General features: G+C 45.2%; 1 protein-coding gene and 1 pseudogene across 1 annotated transcript; one reads left to right on the top strand and one right to left on the bottom strand.

The window, feature by feature from the left end:
• Window positions 1-7,867: 7,867 nt before the first annotated feature.
• On the top strand, window positions 7,868-9,895 carry LOC112078031 (plexin-A4-like; annotated as a pseudogene).
• An 846-nt stretch (window positions 9,896-10,741) lies between these two features.
• Window positions 10,742-12,747, bottom strand: LOC112078030 (plexin-A4-like). Its single transcript, XM_070441920.1, is given in 5 exon segments — window positions 10,742-10,777; window positions 11,406-11,881; window positions 11,884-11,901; window positions 11,904-12,383; window positions 12,386-12,747. Coding segments are annotated over 5 exon segments (1,257 nt in total). The 5' UTR covers window positions 12,633-12,747.
• Between the last annotated feature and the right edge of the window lie 2,253 nt (window positions 12,748-15,000).

Raw genomic sequence — 15,000 nt, 5'->3', positions numbered from 1 at the left:
CCACGGTTGGGATGGTTTCTTCAACTTGCAAGCCTCCCCTTTTTCCTCCAAATATAATGATGGTCATTAGGCAAACAGTTCTATTTTTGTTTATCAGACCAGAGGACATTTCCCCAAAAAGTGTGATCTTTGTCCCCATGTGCAGTTACAAACCGTAGTCTGGCTTTTTTATGGCGGTTTTGGAGCAGTGGCTTCTTCCTTGCTGAGCGGCCTTTCAGGTTATGTCGATATAGGACTCGTTTTACTGTGGATATAGATACTTTTGTACCTGTTTCCTCCAGCATCTTCACAAGGTCCTTTGCTGTTGTTCTGGGATTGATTTGCACTTTTCGCACCAAAGTACGTTCATGTCTAGGATGACGCTGCGTCCCATGGTGTTATACTTGCGTACTATTATTGTACAGATGAACGTGGTACCTTCAGGCGTTTGGAAATTGCTCCCAAGGATGAACCAGACTTGTGGAGGTCTACCATTTTTATCTGAGGTCTTGGCTGATTTCTTTTGATTTTCCCATGATGTCAAGCAAAGAGGCACTGAGTTTGAAGGTAGGCCTTGCAAACAATCCACAGGTACACCTCCAATTGACTCAAATGATGTCAATTAGCCTATCAGAAGCTTCTAAAGCCATGACATATATTTCTGGAATGTTCCAAGCTGTTTAAAGGCACAGTCAATTTAGTGTATGTAAACTTCTGACCCACTGGAATTATGATACAGTGAATTATAAGTGAAATAGTCTGTTTGTAAACAATTGTTGGGAAAATTACTTGTRTCATGCACAAAGTAGATGTCCTAACCAACTTGCCAAAACTATAGTTTGTTAACAAGAAATTTGTGGAGTGGTTGAAAAACGAGTTTTAATGACTCCAACCTAAGTGTATGTAAAATTCCGACTTCAACTTTATCTGTCAGTGTGGGAGAAATAATCCCACGGGGCAGAAACAGGTTGAAACAACGTTCAAAACTGGTTGGATTTGCAAAAAGTCATCAACATAACATTTCTTTTTTTTCCATCCAATTTTAACCTAAATGACATGGTGACATTTGTTTTATTGATTTCACATGAATTCACATCAGTTGACAACTCAACCAAATGTAAATCAAAACTAGACGTTGAACTGACATCCGTGCCCAATGGGATGGGCTCAGCCTGACTAACACTGACTCATACATGTACATGTGTAGGCAAAGTGATACAACAAGATAAGATACAATATTATATGATACAATACATTATTGTCCATTGTCATGGAAATTCATTTTGTTCGCCGAGAGGTACAGGTTTAATTTGATCACCCTGTTGCAGGAAAACTTTCCTGCGTTGTAGGACATTTAAAACGTGCAGTGGAATGATCAAAGCGCCCTCTGGTGGCCTCATGGGTGGAATGTTGTTCATATTTTTAATAGTTTCAATTGCCACATTGGTATAAAGGGATCGGGAGACAGGCGCGGGAATGCGTAATAGGGGTTTTTATTTTCCCAGATTACAGCGTGCCATGTAAAGGCACRGGGACGAAGACTAAACAAACACGTATACAAAACACAGGGTTGAGACCCAAACAAAAGAGCGAGGAGTACCTCAAATAAATAACACACGAGCACAATGATACCAAACGGGACGAGACCCGTAATCATCTGCCGTAATCATCTGCACAATATACGTGGCACGAAAGCCAAAACAACACAGCACAGGTATTCACACGACCAACGGACTTTGGAACAATAATCAACCAGACAATGGTGAACAAATTATACAATTACTTATCAGGGGAGAATATGAGGACCAGGTGTGCGTAATGACACAGTTCAGTTCCTAGATGCAGGTGACGTAGACCTCCGAAACTGGTGCACGGAATGAGCAACASTACCGGAGGGTTAAGTATGATCCCCAATCAGAGTCAACGATAGACAGCTGCCTCTGATTGGGAACCACACTCGGCCAAAAACAAAGAAACAGAAAACATAGAATTTCCCACCCGAGTCACACCCTGACCTAACCAAACATAGAGAATAATAAGGATCTCTAAGGTCAGGGCGTGACATTTATAGACTTGATTTTGTGTGAATTTATTAATAATGCGCATAATAATTCACATTTCTTGTTGCTGCAGGATCACTTTCCAGCTGTAATAAACTGGCTCAAATTAAGATCCTACAGTGTCTTCATACAGTGTCTGTGTTTCATTTTCTCACCCATCTACACACAATACCCCATAATGACAAAGTGAAAACGTGTTTAATAATTTTTGCAAATGTATTGAAAATGAAATACAGATATATCTAATTTACATACGTATTCACAACCCTTACATCAATACTTTGTTGAAGCAACTTTAGCAGCGATGATTTTCTCAAGCTCTGTTAAATTAGATGGGGAGTGGCGGTGAACAGCAATCTTCAAGTCTTTCAACAGTTTTTCAGTGGGATTCAAGTCTGGGCTTTGGCTGGGCCACTGAAGGACTTTCACATTCTTGTTCTGAAGCCATTTCAGCACTGTTTTGGCTGTATGATTGGGGTCATTGTCCTGGTGGAACGTAAATCTATGCCCCAGTCTAAGGTTGTTTGCACAAGGTTCTCATCAATGATTTACCTGTATTTGGCTCCATTCATTGTTCCCTCTATCCTTACCAGTCTTCCAGGCCCTGCCACTGAAAAGCTTCCCCATAGCATGATACTACCACCACCATGCTTCACAGTAGGGATGGTGTTAGACGGGTGATGATCTGTGCCTGGTTTCTCCAGACATAGCGCTTTGCATTCAGGCCAAAGAGTTACATTTTTGTCTCATCAGACCTCAAACTCTAGCCTTACGATCTCCGAGTTTTTTTGCAAACTCCAGGCATGCTGTCATGAGTGGCTTCCGTCTGGACCACTCTCCCATAAAGCCCAGATTGGTGAAGTGTTGTAGAGACTGCTGCACTTCTGTCAGGTTCTCCCATCTTAGCCAAGGATCTCTGTAGTTCTGTCAGCGTGATTATTGGGTTCTTGGTCACCTCCCTGACCAAGATCTTTCTTGCCCGGTTGCTCAGTTTGGCCGGACAGCCAGCTCTAGGCAGTCTGGGTAGTTCCATATTTTTTCTATTTCCCAATGATGGACACCACTGTGCTCTTGGAAACTTTCAACACACAGCAAAATGTTTATACCCCTCCCCAGCTATGTGCCTCATCACGGTTATATCTCAGAGATCTACAGACAGTTCCTTGGACTGCGTTATTTTCTGTTCTGACATGCACTGTCAACTGTGGGACCTTATATAGACAGTGTGTTTCTTCTATGTCCAAACAATTTAATGCCACAGGTGGGCTCCAATCAAGTTGTAGTGACATCTCAAGGATGATCAAGGAAATTGGATGCACCTGAGCTCAATTTAGAGTGTTATAGCAAAAAGGTTTGAATACTCATGTAAATTAGATATGTTCAATACATTTGCATCAAGAAAACATTGTCATTATGGGGTATTGTGTGTTGATGGGTAAGATTGTTTTTATATGCAATCATTATAGAATTCACGCTGTAACAAATGTTTTATAAGTCAAGGGGTATGAATACTTTCTGAAGTCCCTGTACATATGTACAATGCTGGAATGGGGTCAAAACAAGCATGTGAAAGTCCTTGAGTGGCCTAGCCAAAGCCCAGACTTGAATTCCATTGAAAAACTGTGGAAAGGGGCCTCCTGAGTGGCGCAGCGTCTAAGGCACTGCATCGCAGTGCTAGAAGCATCACTACAGACCTGGATTCGATCCCGGGTTGTATCACAACCAGATGTGATCGGGAGTCCCATAGGGCGGCTCACAATTGGCCCAGTAGTTCTGGTCGGGGAGGGTTTGGCCCGGGGGGCTTTGCTTGGCTCATAGCGCTCTAGCGACTTCTTGTGGCGGCCAGGCGTCTGCAGGAGGTCGTCAGTTGAACGGTGTTTCCTCTGACACAATTGGTGCTGCTGGCTTCCGGATGAAGCGAGCGGGTTATAAGAAGCGCGGTTTGGCGGTTCATGTTTCGGAAGGCGCATTGACTCAACCTTTGCCTCCCGAGCCCGTTGGAGAGTTGCAACGATGAGACAAGATCAAAATTGGGGAGAAACGAATACAACAACAACAAAGATGTGGGAAAACCTGAAGATTGCTGTTCAGCGCCACTCCCCATCTCATTTAACAGAGCTTAGACAACTGTAAGGAAGAATGAGGAAAATACCCACATCCAGATGTACAGTACAACGCTGATGCAGACGACTCAAAGCTATAATTACCGCAAGTTACTGTATACACACTCATTACAGAACACACACAGTCTCACTATCATACAATGCTAGAGCTACAATGAAGAGCAGTGAATGTGAGACTTGTTTAGCATCAGGGTAATTAAAGTGTGTGTGTGTGTGTCAGCAGTGTTGTGGAGGCTGACCCTGGATACCACGCAGGTGATCACCTGTTCATAGGGGAGAGCTAATGAGCAGTTGGAAGCACAGGGACCGCAGTGTTTACAGGAAATGCTCTCCTCATTTCCTCTTGGTGTGTTTATAATGTGTGTGTACATTGAATATGGATGTGTACCGTGTAGCCTTTGTTTCTATACGTGTAAACATACAGAACATACTCATATGTATCTCTGTGGTGCACTGGTGTTGTGTGTGTGTACTGTGTGTGTGTGTGCACTGTGTGTGTGTGGTGTACTGTGTGTGTGTATAGGCAAGGAGGAACAGTAGTGTGATATTGCTGAGGCTTGACAAACGACCCAGGGACTGATGAGGCGCTTGTTTCTGCAACCACTAGCACTTCCTCCTAATTACTCCACCTCTGCCCATTAACTCTGTCTGTATGTGTGTGTGTATGCACGCTCCACCTCTACCCATAAACTGTTTGTGTGCGTGTGTGTTGTGTGTGGTGTGTTGTGTGTGTGTGTTTGGTGTGTGTGTGTGTGTGTGCGTGTGCGTGTGCGTGTGCGTGTGCGCGCGCGCGCGCGCGCGCGTGTGTGTGTGTGTGTGTGTGTGTGTTGTGTGTGTGGTGTGTGTGTGTGTGGTGTGCGTGTGTGTGTGTTGTGTGTGTGTTGTGTGTGTGTGTGTGGTGCGTGTGTGTGTGTGGTGTGCCAGAGTGTTAGAACTATGTCTCCTAGCCATGTCAGCAGGTGGAAGTTCTATCTGGAGAAAAGAGGGAAAATCACCAAAGCATGCAAATCACACTCTGAGGGGAGAATCAATTAGGAGTGGAGCAGCCTGGCTGTGAGGGATGTGATGGGCTTTGAGGGGTGTGAAGGGGCTGGGCCCATGCAGAGACACAGAGATGGTGTATGACTGTAGATAACCCCCGGGTCATGCATTAGCCCTCTGAGACACACAGTCCTCCACTCATCCCAGCAGGCCTCACATCTCAGACTTTATACCCTCTTTCTCATTCCCTCACTGTCTCGCTTCATGTCTTCTTTCTCTCTCTGAAAGGTTCAGGGGTTTGGACTTGATAATGTAAAGTTGAAGTCAGAAGTTTACATACACTTAGGTTGGAGTCATTAAACTCGTTTTTCAACCACTCCAAAAAATTATTGTTAACAAACTATAGTTTTGGCAAGGCGGTTAGGACATCTACTTTGTGCATGACACAAGTAATTTTCCCAACATTTGTATAATTCACAATTCTAGTGGGTCGGAAGTTTACATACACTAAATTGACTGTGCCTTTAAACAGCTTGGAAAATTCCAGAAAATGATGTCATGGCTTAAAGAAGCTTTGATAGATTAATTGACATCATTTGAGTCAATTGGAGGTGTACCTGTGGTAGTATTTCAAGGTCTACCTTCAAACTCAGTGCCTCTTTGCTTGACATCCTGGGAAAATCAAAAGAAATCAGCCAAGACCTCAGATAAAAAAGGTAGACCTCCACAAGTCTGGTTCATCCTTGGGAGCAATTTCCAAACGCCTGAAGGTACCATGTTCATCTGTACAAACAATAGTACGCAAGTATAAACACCATGGGACCACACAGCTTCCATACCGCTCAGGAAGGAGACGCGTTCTGTCTCCTAGAGATGAACGTACTTTGGTGCGAAAAGTGCAAATCAATGCCAGAACAACAGCAAAGGACCTTGTGAAGATGCTGGAGGAAACAGGTACAAAAGTGTCTGTATCCACAGTAAAACAAGTCCTATATCGACATAACCTGAAAGGCCGCTCAGCAAGTAAGAAGCCATTGCTCCAAAACCGCCATAAAAAAGCCAGACTATGGTTTGCAACTACACATGGGACAAAGATTGTACTTTTTGAGAAATGTCCTCTGGTCTGATGAACAAAAATAGAACTTGTTGGCCATAATGACCATCATATTATTTGGAGGAAAAAGGAGGCTTGGAAGCCGAAAAACACCATCCCACGGTGAAGCACGGGGGTGGCAGCATCAGTTGTGAGGGTGCTTTGCTGCAGGAAGACTGGTGCACTTCACAAAATAGATGATCACTCAGGATGGAAATTTATGTGGATATATTGAAGCAACATCTCAAGACATCAGTCAGGAAGTTGAAGCTTGGTCGCAAATGGGTCTTTCAAATGGACAATGACCCAAGCATACTTCCAAAGTTGTGAAAAAATGTTCAGGACAACAAAGTCAAGGTATTGGAGTGGCCATCACAAAGCCCTGACCTCAAACCTATAAAGAATTTGTGGGCAGAACTGAAAAAGTGTGTGCGAGTAAGTAGGCCTGCAAACCTGACTCCGTTACACCTGCTCTGTCAGGAGGAAGGCGCAAAAATTCACCCAACTTATTGTGGTGTCACGTTCCTGACCTATTTCTGTTAGTTTGTTGTATGTGTTAGTTGGTCAGGACGTGAGTTTGGTGGGTATTCTATGTTGTCTGTTCTATGTTGGTTTAAGGGTTGCCTGGTATGGCTCTCAATTAGAGGCAGGTGTTTGGCGTTCCTCTAATTGAGAGTCATATTTAGGTAGGTTGTTTCACAGTGTTCGTTGTGGGTGGTTGTCTCCTGTTTCAGTGTTTGTCGCACCATACGGACTGTTCGGTATGTTTGTACATCGTCATTTTTGTGTACTATTTTCCCTGTTCGTGCGTTCTTCGCGTTATTTGTAAGTTCGTATTGTTCAGGTCTGTCTATACATTTCGGTTTTGTTATTTTGTAGTTTATTCAAGTCTAGGTCGTTTTCTGTCTTCATTGTTTTGTCGTTGTCTTTATTAAATTATGTATTCACAACCCGCTGCGCCTTGGTTCAATCACTACTCCTCCTCTTCGGTTGAAGAGGAGGAGGACTACCGTTACAGTGGGAAGCTTGTGGAAGGCTACCCAAAACGTTTGACCCAAGTTAACAAATTAAAGGCAATGCTGCTACCAAATACTAATTGAGTGTATGTAAACTTCTGACCCTCTGAGAATGTGATTAAATAAATAAAAGCTGAAATAAATTATTCTCTCTACTATTATTCTGACATTTCACATTCTTAAAATAAAGTGGTGATCCTAACTGACCTAAGACAAGGAACTTTTACTGGGATTAAATGTCAGGAATTGTGAAAAACTGAGTTTAAATGTATTTGGCTAAGGTGTATGTAAACTTCCGACTGTCTGTCTCKCTTTTTCTCCTCTCTCATTCTTCTACTTGCCTAATTGCCGTTTTATTGGTGCAGTGCTCTGTATGATAAATATGTCTGATACTCTGTATGATAAATATATCTGATACTCTGTATGATAAATATGTCTGATACTCTGTATGATAAGTATGTCTGATACTCTGTATGATAAATATATCTGAAACTCAGTATAATAAATATGTCTGATACTCTGTATGATAAATGTGTATGGAGATTCTTTATGTAGATGCAGGAATGTTGTCTTTTTGTGTTTCCCACCTCATATTTATCTTCTCTTCTCCAGGWATAGAATGACCTCAATCCCAAGAGAGGCCTGATCACGGATTGGCTGAGAGTACTGGACCGAGCCCCTTCTAGCCCTCCCTGACACCGCGGACCATGGAGTCCCACCACACCAGGACATGGACTTCCTGTCTTACCCTATGCTGCTTCCTGTTGGCCTTGGCCATCCCTCTCTTGTTGGCTTCCAGGCCCCTCCCCCATGCCCCCGACGGCGTCACTATCATCACTGCCTCCATCGACGCAGCCGAGGAGGAGGACTATAGCACGTTCAGCACCGAGAACCCAGAGTGGAAGTTCAACCACGTGGCCGTGGACGAACGCAACGGCAACGTGTACCTGGGAGCGGTAAACCGCATCTACAAACTCTCCCCCGACCTAAACGTACAGGTGTATCACGAGACTGGCCCCGACGAGGACAACCGCAAGTGCTACCCTCCACGCATTGTGCAGCCCTGCAGCGAGCCGCTGTCCCTCACCAACAACGTCAACAAGATGCTGCTGATGGACTACCGGGAGAACCGGCTATTAGCCTGTGGTAGTCTCTATCAGGGCATCTGTAAACTCCTCCGTCTGGACGACCTGTTCAAGCTGGGAGAGCCCTYCCACAAGAAGGAGCACTATCTGTCCGGGGTCAACGAGAGCGGTTCGGTGTTCGGCGTCATCGTGTCGTACGGGGACTCATCGCCCGACAAGCTGTTTGTGGCCACGGCAGTGGACGGCAAGCCCGAGTATTTCCCTACCATCTCCAGCCGCAAGCTGGCGCGCAACTCGGAGGAGGACGGCATGTTCGCCTACGTCTTCCACGACGAGTTCGTGGCATCCATGATCAAGATCCCGTCAGACACGTTCACCATCGTGCCTGACTTCGACATCTACTACGTCTACGGATTTGCTCGGGTAACTTCGTCTACTTCCTCACGCTGCAGCGGAGATGGGGAACGGGCCGGCCACCGGCTCCTCCTCCACGGGGCGAGAACAGGTGTACACTTCTAAAATTAGTCCGGCTGTGTAAAGACGACACAGCCTTTAACTCGTATGTGGAGGTACCCCTGGGCTGTGTGAAGGGCGGCGTGGAGTACCGGCTCCTACAGCGGCCTACCTCTCAAGGCGGGTGCCATATTGGCCGCTCGCTAGGTTGGGGCCCGACGATGACCGTCCTATTCACCATCTTCTCTAAAGCCAGAAGCGGCGGCCACGCGAGGCTTCGCAGGAGTCAGCGCTGTGCGTGTTCGCCCTGCGCGAGATCAACGAGCGCATCAAGGAACGACTGCAGTCGTGCTACAAGGCGAGGGCACGCTGACCTGGCCTGGCTCAAGGTCAAGGACATCCGCTGCAGCAGCGCTGTGAGTACCAAACACACACACACACACACCACACACACACACACACACACACATACACATACACATACACACACACATACACATACACAGCACTACTAAGAAACTATTTTCACACCTGATCCATCGAATCAAGGTCTTGATGATTGACCTTGTCATTCAACATCAATTTTGTTCACCACAAGCCAGTGTGGATAGTATGTTGAATACAGTCTGATTTTCCTTGCGTTACCAATGCTGGAATACAAGAGTAGAGATTCATAAGTGAGCTGTATTCAACTAGAACACTGTGTTAAATCATTTCTACATTCTGACAATGAAACACGTAGTAACAAGAGGTGCATATTTACAGAGTATTTATTTTGTTCTACTAAATGATAGGTGAAGGCTCATCACCCACACTACACAACAGAACCATAATGAGAGTTGTGTCTCACTCTAAAGGTGTATTAGAGGCGCCATGTTTCTGGGTGGGCTGCTGCACCATTTGGATTCATTTGAAGTGTTAACCAGCTCCGGTATTCTGTTTCTCTATCCGTCTTAGAGGTTGGGCAATTCACACTTACAAGTAATGAACATCATTTACCTCACTCCTTTGCCGCATTAGCAATTCAGTAACACATTTCATTTAATCTCTTCAGGTTAAATCTTACATCAGTGTCTCTCAAAGCAGTAGCAGAGCTTCGATGTGACGCAACAGTATTTTGTTTATATTAGCTACCGCTCCTCCTCAGATAAAATGCAGACAAGCTGAAGAACGAGAAATTGACATTTCACTGAATAGCAGTGACGGCCACATGAATAGCAGTCAGGCAGGTTATCCACAGCTGCTATGCTGTGCTGAACATTAGCGAGTAAACAAGCCCATCCGTGGGTGTTAATGCAGGGGAGCTCGCCTTCTCAGTCTAAAGAGCTTCCCTGCTATCTCTACTGTTCTCTATAGTTTCCTGCAGTTACACTATAGGATTGACAAAGGCGCTGTGTAAAGTTCACGCAATCTGCAGTTACATTGTGATTGATGCACGGATGTATAGATGTTTCTGGAAATGGTCTGAAGTGATGGATGACGTTGCGTCTCTTCAAATTCCTCAGACGTTTCGGAGCTTGTTAGTGCTTGTGAGCCTCTCTTTCAGTTCATTTGAGGAGTGTCAAAAGTTGTACGGTCACAAAGAGTAATTCATTCATTCATTGATCTGTTGCTAGTGTATACAAGTCTGTAGTGGTCTGACTGTACACAGCGCCTTGTCAATCCTATAGTGTAACTGCAGGAAACTATAGAGAACAGTAGGAATAGCAGGGAAGCTCTTTAGACTGAGAGGCGAGCTCCCCTGCATTAACACCCACGGATGGGCTTGTTTACTAGCTAATGTTCAGCACAGCATAGCAGCTGTGGATAACCCTGCCTGACTGCTATTCATGTGGCCGTCATGCTATTCAGTGAAATGTCAATTTCTCGTTTCTTCAGCTTGTCTGCATTTTATCTGAGGAGGACGGTAGCTAATATAAACAAAATACTGTTGCGTCACATCGAAGCTCTGCTACTGCTTTGAGGAGACACTGATGTAAGATTTAACCTGAAGAGATTAAATGAAATGTGTTACTGAATTGCTAATGCCGCAAAGGAGTGAGGTAAATGATGTTCATTACTTGTAAGTGTGAATTGCCCAACCCTCTAAGACGGATAGAGAAACAGATACCGGAGCTGGTTAACACTTCAAATGAATCCAATGGTGCAGCAGCCCACCCAGAAACATGGCGCCTCTAATACACCTTTAGAGTGAGACACAACTCTCATTATGGTTCTGTTGTGTGTAGTGTGGGTGATGAGCCTTCACCTATCATTTAGTAGAACAAAATAAATACTCTGTAAATATGCACCTCTTGTTACTACGTGTTTCATTGTCAGAATGTAGAATAGATTTAACACAGTGTTCTAGTTGAATACAGCTCACTTATGAATCTCTACTCTTGTATTCCAGCATTGGTAACGCAAGGAAAATCAGACTGTATTCAACATACTATCCACACTGGCTTGTGGTGAACAAAATTGATGTTGAATGACAAGGTCAATCATCAAGACCTTGATTCGATGGATCAGGTGTGAAAATAGTTTCTTAGTAGTGCTGTATGTGTATGTGTGTGTGTATGTATGTGTATGTGTGTGTGTGTGTGTGTGTGGTGTGTTGTGTGTTTGGTACTCACAGCGCTGCTGCAGCGGATGTCCTTGACCTTGAGCCAGGCCAGGTCCAGCGTGCCCTCGCCCTTGTAGCACGACTGCAGTCGTTCCTTGATGCGCTCGTTGATCTCGCGCAGGGCGAACACGCACAGCGCTGACTCCTGCGAAGCCTCGCGTGGCCGCCGCTTCTGGCCTTTAGAGAAGATGGTGAATAGGACGTCATCGTCGGGCCCCACACCTAGCGAGCGGCCCAATATGGCACCCGCCTTGGAGAGGTAGGCCGCCTGTAGGAGCCGGTACTCCACGCCGCCCTTCACACAGCCCAGGGGTACCTCCACATACGAGTTAAAGGCTGTGTCGTCTTTACACAGCCGGACTATTTTAGAAGTGTACACCTGTTCTCGCCCCGTGGAGGAGGAGCCGGTGGCCGGCCCGTTCCCCATCTCCGGCTGCAGCGTGAGGAAGTAGACGAAGTTACCCGAGCCAAATCCGTAGACGTATAGATGTCGAAGTCAGGCACGTGGTGAACGTGTCTGACGGGATCTTGATCATGGATGCCACGAACTCGTCGTGGAAGACGTAGGCGAACATGCCGTCCTCCTCCGAGTTGCGCGCCAGCTTGCGGCTGGAGATGGTAGGGAAATACTCGGGCTTGCCGTCCACTGCCGTGGCCACAAACAGCTTGTCGGGCGATGAGTCCCCGTACGACACGATGACGCCGAACACCGAACCGCTCTCGTTGACCCCGGACAGATAGTGCTCCTTCTTGTGAGAGGGCTCTCCCAGCTTGAACAGGTCGTCCAGACGGAGGAGTTTACAGATGCCCTGATAGAGACTACCACAGGCTAATAGCCGGTTCTCCCGGTAGTCCATCAGCAGCATCTTGTTGACGTTGTTGGTGAGGGACAGCGGCTCGCTGCAGGGCTGCACAATGCGTGGAGGGTAGCACTTGCGGTTGTCCTCGTCGGGGCCAGTCTCGTGATACACCTGTACGTTTAGGTCGGGGAGAGTTTGTAGATGCGGTTTACCGCTCCCAGGTACACGTTGCCGTTGCGTTCGTCCACGGCCACGTGGTTGAACTTCCACTCTGGGTTCTCGGTGCTGAACGTGCTATAGTCCTCCTCCTCGGCTGCGTCGATGGAGGCAGTGATGATAGTGACGCCGTCGGGGGCATGGGGGAGGGGCCTGGAAGCCAACAAGAGAGGGATGGCAAGGCCAACAGGAAGCAGCATAGGGTAAGACAGGAAGTCCATGTCCTGGTGTGGTGGGACTCCATGGTCCGCGGTGTCAGGGAGGGCTAGAAGGGGCTCGGTCCAGTACTCTCAGCCAATCCGTGATCAGGCCTCTCTTGGGATTGAGGTCATTCTATACCTGGAGAAGAGAAGATAAATTGAGGTGGGAACACAAAAAGACAACATTCCTGCATCTACATAAAGAATCTCCATACACATTTATCATACAGAGTATCAGACATATTTATTATACTGAGTTTCAGATATATTATCATACAGAGTATCAGACATATTATCATACAGAGTATCAGACATATTTATCATACAGAGTATCAGATATATTTATCATACAGAGTATCAGACAATTTATCATACAGAGCACTGCACCAATAAAACGGCAATTAGGCAAGTAGAAGAATAGAGAGGAGAAAAAGCGAGACAGACAGTCGGAAGTTTACATACACCTTAGCCAAATACATTTAAACTCAGTTTTTCACAATTCCTGACATTTAATCCCAGTAAAAGTTCCTTGTCTTAGGTCAGTTAGGATCACCACTTTATTTTAAGAATGTGAAATGTCAGAATAATAGTAGAGAGAATAATTTATTCAGCTTTTATTTATTTAATCACATCTCAGAGGGTCAGAAGTTTACATACACTCAATTAGTATTTGGTAGCATTGCCTTTAAATTGTTTAACTTGGGTCAAACGTTTTGGGTAGCCTTCCACAAGCTTCCCACTGTAACGGTAGTCCTCCTCTCTTCAACCGAAGAGGAGGAGTAGTGATTGAACCAAGGCGCAGCGGGTTGTGAATACATAATTTAATAAAGACAAGACAAAACAATGAAGACAGAAAACGACCTAGACTTGAATAAACTACAAAATAACAAAACCGAAATGTATAGACAGACCTGAACAATACGAACTTACAAATAACGCGAAGAACGCACGAACAGGGAAAATAGACTACACAAAAATGACGATGTACAAACATACCGAACAGTCCCGTATGGTGCGACAAACACTGAAACAGGAGACAACCACCCACAACGAACACTGTGAAACAACCTACCTAAATATGACTCTCAATTAGAGGAACGCCAAACACCTGCCTCTAATTGAGAGCCATACCAGGCAACCCTTAAACCAACATAGAAACAGACAACATAGAATACCCACCCAAACTCACGTCCTGACCAACTAACACATACAACAAACTAACAGAAATAGGTCAGGAACGTGACACCCACAATAAGTTGGGTGAATTTTTGCGCCTTCCTCCTGACAGAGCAGGTGTAACGGAGGTCAGGTTTGCAGGCCTACTTACTCGCACACACTTTTTCAGTTCTGCCCACAAATTCTTTATAGGTTTGAGGTCAGGGCTTTGTGATGGCCACCTCCAATACCTTGACTTTGTTGTCCTGAAGCCATTTTTTCACAACTTTGGAAGTATGCTTGGGGTCATTGTCCATTTGGAAGACCCATTTGCGACCAAGCTTCAACTTCCTGACTGATGTCTTGAGATGTTGCTTCAATATATCCACATAAATTTCCATCCTGATGATGCCATCTATTTTGTGAAGTGCACCAGTCTCTCCTGCAGCAAAGCACCCTCACAACATGATGCTGCCACCCCCGTGCTTCACCGTTGGATGGTGTTTTTCGGCTTCCAAGCCTCCCTCTTTTCCCAAATATAATGATGTCATTATGGCCAAACAGTTCTATTTTTGTTTCATCAGACCAGAGGACATTTCTCAAAAAAGTACAATCTTTGTCCCATGTGTAGTTGCAAACCATAGCTGGCTTTTTTATGGCGGTTTTGGAGCAATGGCTTCTTACTTGCTGAGCGGCCTTTCAGGTTATGTCGATATAGGACTTGTTTACTGTGGATACAGACACTTTTGTACCTGTTTCCTCCAGCATCTTCACAAGGTCCTTTGCTGTTGTTCTGGCATTGATTTGCACTTTTCGCCCAAAGTACGTTCATCTCTAGGAGACAGAACGCGTCTCCTTCCTGAGCGGTTAGGAAGCTGTTGGTCCCATGGTGTTTATACTTGCGTACTATTGTTTGTACAGATGAACATGGTACCTTCAGGCGTTTGGAAATTGCTCCCAAGGATGAACCAGACTTGTGGAGGTCTACCATTTTTTATCTGAGGTCTTGGCTGATTTCTTTTGATTTTCCCAGGATGTCAAGCAAAGAGGCACTGAGTTTGAAGTAGACCTTGAAATACTACCACAGGTACACCTCCAATTGACTCAAATGATGTCAATTAATCTATCAGAAGCTTCTTTAAGCCATGACATCATTTTCTGGAATTTTCCAAGCTGTTTAAAGGCACAGTCAATTTAGTGTATGTAAACTTCCGACCCACTAGAATTGTGAATT

This window comes from Salvelinus sp. IW2-2015, unplaced genomic scaffold (genome assembly GCF_002910315.2).
Source record: "Salvelinus sp. IW2-2015 unplaced genomic scaffold, ASM291031v2 Un_scaffold5173, whole genome shotgun sequence".
Lineage (NCBI taxonomy): Eukaryota > Metazoa > Chordata > Actinopteri > Salmoniformes > Salmonidae > Salvelinus > Salvelinus sp. IW2-2015.
This window is presented reverse-complemented; position numbering and strand designations above follow the sequence as displayed.